This window comes from Apteryx rowi, unplaced genomic scaffold (assembly GCF_003343035.1).
Source record: "Apteryx rowi isolate R43461 unplaced genomic scaffold, aptRow1 scaffold_184, whole genome shotgun sequence".
Taxonomy (NCBI): Eukaryota; Metazoa; Chordata; class Aves; order Apterygiformes; family Apterygidae; genus Apteryx; species Apteryx rowi.
The window spans coordinates 491,254-498,113 of record NW_020448130.1 but is presented as its reverse complement, the minus strand read 5'-3'; the positions used below and the strand labels follow the sequence as shown (position 1 = coordinate 498,113).

At 42.6% G+C, this 6,860-nt stretch overlaps 1 protein-coding gene across 6 annotated transcripts in view; it reads right to left on the bottom strand.

The window, feature by feature from the left end:
* RUNX1T1 (RUNX1 translocation partner 1) overlaps positions 1-6,808 on the bottom strand; it is a 116,513-nt gene extending 109,705 nt beyond the window's left edge. Inside the window, exons 1-2 of one of the 6 annotated variants that reach the window (XM_026061719.1) lie at positions 6,426-6,808; positions 5,466-6,343 (exon numbers count right to left, since the gene is read on the bottom strand). Coding sequence is in view for 1 of the 6 variants with exons in the window: in XM_026061722.1 (XP_025917507.1) it covers positions 6,426-6,453 (28 nt within the window). In the remaining 5 variants the exon portion in view is untranslated. The other 5 variants (XM_026061718.1, XM_026061722.1, XM_026061717.1 and 2 more) reach the window with 5 other exon arrangements.
* Between the last annotated feature and the right edge of the window lie 52 nt (positions 6,809-6,860).

Here is a 6,860-nt window from a genome sequence, read left to right as displayed (position 1 = left end):
CGGGTTCGTCTGGGCTGGGCTCATCCCCGAGGGCCGGCTCACGCGCCGCTACCGTACCTGCCTGCGAGACCAAGACAGCCCCATGGCTGCGCAAGCACGCCGGGCTGCCAAGCCAGCTCCGCGCGCCCGGGCTTTAAAAGTTTTAAATGTTGCTCCTTAGGAATCGGCATTTATTTTTAAGGCAATGAGTTGTCTTGAAAGCCTACGGAAAAGCAACACGAAGGCTGGGCCCGGGACAATGACAGCACGCTGCAGTGAGACAGGCGTTGTGCGGGGAGAACCCCTTCCCCAGTCACCCCGCCGAGACAGCGGGTTTTCCCCAGGAAAAGAAATAAAGGGAATCTGATACATAACACAAAGTGAAAACCAGAACTTGGATGGGGGAAGGGCGCGTATGTGAAAATCGTGTCACTGCAATGAATGTCAGATAAAAAGGGGTCTGTCACAAATCCTCCACTAATCCAATAATGCGAAAACCTCTTGGTATCACTGAGACATAGCACAACATAATTTTTTTTTTCATTCTTCATAAACCACTCTGACTATATATTTAACCTTAGTAATTTAGCAAATTTTCCTATCACAATACCAGGTATTTGGTTTTTCAGTAAAGGTAAAATGATTTTTACACGCCAAATTCATTATGGATTCCTCAGATAATATTTTTACTCTAAAGATGGTCTACTTCTTCCTCAACTTCCTCCAGTTGTCAGTTGTGTGACAACCATATTTAGAGGTAATCACACAGGTCATATTACAAGAGTCAGTCAACTCACTTGAAACCCAAGCCCTTGCACCTAATGGTATGTTCTGTGCATTTCCAAAGAAAAGTGACTGTAATTAATTCAACCTGAAAGGTACCAGGTACCAGAGAGTTTTCTCTCTGCATATGTGCTTTCAAAATATTATGTACAACTGAGAGACTGCTCTTTTAATACTAAGTATGTTAGGGATTTTTCCCTGCAGTCTAATGTGCCATGAACCAATTTACAATCTATCAAATTCTCATCTTCCAGAGCCACAGTATATGGCTTATATCTACACTGGCCATTCCAACAGGCAGTTTTACTACTAAAGTCACAATTCTGCAAAGAAGAACTAATCTAGGATCCTTTCTAATGTAAACAATTTGCTGCAAAAACACTCATTTAAAAATAAAGCAATGTGTGGTAATAAAATAAATACAATCAGAGTGCAAATGTGTAACAGAAGTGGCGTTCCATAAGCACAGCTGTCTCAAAGTCCAAGCTGCAGGCTAGAAATCTTAATTTCAGCTGACTCTCTCTTAATAATGGGTTACCTTCCTATAAAGCATAAAGTCCCTCTGCCCCAGGCAGATAAGTTTTGAAGCATTAAAATAGATACAAATCTAACATTTTCTTTCTAGCATTGAATATGTGAATTCTAGTGTGCTATAATGTGAGAATTCCAACATATGACCATTATGGAATAATATCTCATAACTCAGCTTGTCATTACTTCACTTGTAATTCTTATGTTAATTATGTTCATAATTACTATAAACAGATGTGGTAGGAATTCATGTGACCTTTTACTACAGAATGCTTTTCTCATTCTTTTCACTTTCTTTTAGCAATATAATATTAAGCCAGAGCAAAGTAATTCTGACACACACTGCATGTATGTATGTACATACTTAAAATGAAACCATTTCTATCTCATATATTTCAGTCAGAAGACCACATATATGACAGTGCACTGACAGGAAAATGATGCTAACTGAGAAGTCTACCCTGAAACACACCCTTAAAAGACTGTGCTTAAAGTGAGTATTTTGGCTAAACCTAGCTAAACCCACAGTTGAAACCTGGGACACAAATGGAGTACTGCATTTTTATTCAGCACCTTTGTTAATGCAGCAGTATCTTGCTTTACAACTCTAAGTACATGACAGCCATACAGCAATTTATTTCACTCACAGCCCAACCATCACCGTCTGTACACAAAACACATTTACAATAAAATCACTATGGATTTCATTAAGAGAAAGCCTACTCGAATTTCATTTCTTTGGACCTAATCTATAATTAGTGTGGACAGACAGGTGCAAACCCTTCTCCTCTACAGATGGCTACTGGAAATGGTGCAAAATAGTTCCTTCTGTTTAAACAACACACAGATAACCTGCTCTGCTCTTATCACTTACAATTACCTCCATTATACTGAACTAATGTTTACTTTAATAAAATGTCCACTGTTCTCTAAACATTATTTGGAAACTTTCATATCAATGGCAAAAAAAAAAAGAAGATGGAAGTCAATGTCTTTCAGATGAAATACTTTATTTTGAAAAAAAAAATCCTTTTAAAGGGCAGGTTATTTTGACTTTGATTTTTACATCTGCTGATTTTTTCTTATTTCACAAAATCACACAGTATACTTTTTCATGATGTTATTTTTGCTACCATATATTAAGCTAATCAAGTTTATAATAAACAAGAGCAGGACAACTGTGATTTTAGAGCAGATCTTTAAAAAGCAACATCTATATAGAAAAGCAAAAGCCTTTACATTAAAAGTTCAGTTTTTAAACCACCTCTTTTGGAGCCTTCATGTGAAACAAGATGAAGAAAATGAAATCTGGAAGCCAATGTTTTAAGAATTTACACTCTCACTCCTTATGCTAAATTCAATATTTGTTTAAACTTTTATAAATCTTTTAGGTTGCTATTAAAGGCTGTATGAAAAAGAGCAGGCTCCTGCTAACTAAATGGATGTATTTTTTTTTAATTTACTCAGATTTAAAATAATTTCTATTTACAGCTCTTTAACCAAACCATGAGAAATAACCTCTATACAACAGCAAGTTTACGTTTTATTTCAGCTGATAAGGCTTCTTGATCTCTGCATGACAACTTAAGTTTCTACAGAACAAAGAACAAGGTCTTTTTTTCCCCCTAATTTAAAAAAATCTGAAGTTCCCGCAATAGCAACATGCTAATATCCTTATTCAATTAGCTAAAGATTTAACAGTAACGGACTGTAGCAAGTGGATTTGAAAGATGAAAATGACAATTGCAACCCCTTTTTCCCATCACCTCCAATGCAAACAGTGCAGATGCCTATTTCTTCCAAAGTGTCTGGCAATGAAGAGTTTGCAGTCTGCATATTACCTCAATGAAATGGGCTTTGCATTCAATGCCTGTCGTCTGAAGTTCATTTCAGAGAAGTGAGAAACAGGATTTGACAGGGAAGAATGTCCTGAACTGACTAGCCACTGACCAGCACTCCAGGTGGAGCTATTTTTCTCCCCTTTATTCTGTACACAATACTTCCAGCCTAAAACTCCATGTGCACACAAGCATGCATAGTGTTAAGTATATACAGATGAGACACTGTGTGCTGTTTTACTGGTCCATTATTTAGGCAAAATTTAGTTAACGTTAAGGTAGTCAAAATGGTAGAAGGCAATGTTTTACTTAAAAGATTTTGGAAACTATTTAAAAGCTTTGAAGAAAAACAACTTGTGCAGCAGTTGCCAGGAAGCAGTGACCTAACGCTGCTGTCTGCATTCCATCACAAACAGATTGTTTCTTCTCGGTTAGGACATTCGAACAGCTAGAAACCAAGCCTTAGAGATGCTTGCACACATTAAGGCTGAAATTTGCATCAGCTCCTGCTATCTTATATACTCAGCTGGTTTCAGCTTGCCAGGATATTAACAGATTTAAAGGTGAAGTTTTTTTTGTTATTATCATTTGTGCTATTGCATGGTTGAGTTTCCTATGACAGGAAAGAAAAATGATGCAATATAACTATTACAGAGGAGTAATAGTTATAATGCAGGCTCAGATATGATAAAACTGATCTTAGGAAACTTCTCAATAATCAAATAAAGTAGCTTCCTGAAAAAAACCTTTATAGCGAGCCTGCAGTGTATCTTGCAACTCCTGAAGCCTTTACCAACTTAGTATTTTCATAGACTGCACAATAATGAATAAGCCATATTCAGATCTTTTTCACGGTATTTTTCTATTGATGGGGAGCCACAAAAAAACCCTAGTGCTAGAACCAAAACATAAACAAGGTAGACTAACTTTCTTAACATTCAGACAAGCTGAAGGAAATTCCCTGATCATATTGGATTTCCTAAGGAAATCAGCCCAGAATAAACTGAATGAGGTTTTCAGACTTCCCCTGAAAAGGTCAAGCATCAGCTTTAACAACCATTAGAAACCAGTTTCAATCCTCTCAGTTATCCAGATTCACTAAAACTGTTAGCAGAAAAGCTGAACAGAAAACCTGGACAATAGAATTCAAATCTAAAAAACCTTTCATTTCGTGCTGCAAACTACAGTTAACAAAGTTGATTATTTAAACTTTCCATTGCATCTGTCAGGATGCAGAAATGGAGAAGGAAATGTAAGGCTACCAGGGTATAATTAAATAAATTATATTCACCCTTAACCCTAACATATTGTGTTTACAAATACAATAATTATGTTTCTAGCTACATGTCAAAAGAAAATATTTTTTAAGTCCTTCAAAACGCATGCAAGCATTACTGTAAGTAGGAAATAAGTCAAAACAGATTAGTAGACCAAAAATGGGGAGGAAAAGAAATCCTGCTTTGGTCAGCAACTCGGACCACCATCAGGGGATAAATCAATTTGCAGCAGCTGTGGACAGCCATTTAAGTCTGGGACCTGAACAGATTAATTAGGGGAAGCGATGTTAAAAGTTAAAGGGGTCAGAGTTACATTAAGCACACGCATACTTGCTGGAGCAAACCCTTGGCTGTACATACCAAGACTCAAGACATCGTTTTCGTTAGCCAAGGCTATGCCTATAGCCTGACGTTTGGCACTTGCCGTGTTCCTATGGACAGCATGGTAGTTCACACGGACTGCTTTTAAGAAGTTTCGACCGGTATTTGCCCAATCGCTAATATGTCCTGCCAGTCACCAATGGTGATTTTGCGCCCTATTTTGGCTTCAAAGGCAAGTGTGCAACCGTGCCCTACGTACCCTGCAAGCGTACCTGCGGATGGGATGGCAAGGCTTCCAGTCCTGCTGTGGTTTGCAACAGAAAAGCCGCCCGGCTCGCGGGGCAGATTTGCTACCGCGGGGGCATTTTGTCGGAATCGCGCACGGGAGCGACTCGCGGCAGAGGCGGCACCTTCGGGCCGGCGCTGCCGGAAGGCTTGAAGAGACCGGTCCTCCCAAAGGCAGGGTCGGAGGGGGTGCTCGGCGGTCACCGAGCCCGTCGCCTGCAAAGCGCCCTCGCGGAGGCGGCGAGGCGGCGCCGGCGCCGCTGTCCCGGGGCGCCGCCGTCCCGGGGCGCCGCGGCTGCGCCCGCCCGCGGGAGCCGGCCCGGGGCCGCTGCTTCGCACCGACGCGCAGCGGACAGCGACCTTTCTGGGGGGATGAGGATGCCTGAACCTCTCCTACCTTCTCCCTCCCTCCTCTAAACTTCTCAGCGAGTTTAAGGAAGTCACGCTTTACCTCCTCTTTGGGTGCAAGAGCGATTTTAGTGCTGCGTCCGATTAGTTACTTTCAGTTTCTTTCTAACGATTTAGGAGAGCAGAGTACAGTGACAACACAGATATTTCTGTGTAAATCAGCATGTAATGGACTCGCGGGTCCCACAGTAAAGGTAGCAAGTTCTTTCCTACCCTAAGCCCAATTTAGTCCGATCTCCTAACTTTGGCATTAACAAAAGGACTCGAACTCGCCAAAAGTCTAAGGCTCGTCTAAATGGCCGGGAGTGTAGGTTTGCATGCTCTGAATCCCCTTTATGGATGGCATATGAGGAGTTTGTGGAATCAAACCATTTAGCTCAGATCTACGAGATGACACAATTGCATTGTATTGCAGTTTTGGAAATGCAGTCCCTACTGTTCTATCGTTTTAGGAAGTGGGGATATTTGCAAAATTGCAGTGCAGTAGAAAACGATGTCCACAGCCTGAAATATTTCTTGCGAAACAGCCTAAAGTGATGTTGCCAGTGCTATATAATCCGACGATTGTAATGAAAGAAAAATCCCACCAGAAATATTTCAGGCACTCCAGTTCACATTGGCTAGCTCTGAGACCTAGCGAGAGAGGAGGAAAAAAAAAGAAAAAAAAAAAAAAAGCAAGTCCTAAACCGAGACAGAAACACTACGCTACAGAAGATAAGAATATATGCCTCGATGGTTATTTTTTGAAAAACGAGGTAGCTTGGTTTCTGGGCTTTTGACAAATTCAGGGTGCAAGCTTGCGAGCTGGGAACACCGGTCGTAAGAGCTGCATGCAATGCTAACCTTGCCCGGTTACAGCAGCAGCCTCGGTCCGACTGGGTTAGTTAAAGCCACGAGAGCCCCTGTAAGCCAGAACAAATCCTACAAGAAAGGAAAAACAGACAGAGGGGATCGCGGCTGCCTCCCCCCCGGCGCCCCCGGCCCCGCGCCGCCCGGTACTCACGCTGCAGAGGGCCGGAGAGTCCCACCATCCGCCACGGGCTGCGAGCTGCAAATAAAAGTTCCCGTCCGCCTCGGGGGAGAGCCGGCAGCCCAGGCTGCTGCAGGGGAGAGGGGGTGGGAAAGGGGCGAGCGAGGCGGCGCGCCTTCCCTTCCCACTCCAGATGATCCACGTCCACAAAAGTCAAAACGAGCTGAGGAGAAACTCCAGCTGCTCTTTTTTCCCTCTCTCTCTTGCTCGCTCGCTCTTTTTTTTTTTTTAAAGGAGGATCAGCTCGAGAGAGAGAGACTACTGGTTCCAGCGGGGAAGGACGAGAACCAAAAATAAAGCAGTCTCCTGCACGCCGAGATAATCGCCGCCGCGGTGCTGTTCCGTGCCGCCGCCGCCGCGCGCGATGCGGAGCGCCGGGCCGGCGAGCGCGGGTGTGTGCGGGCAGGC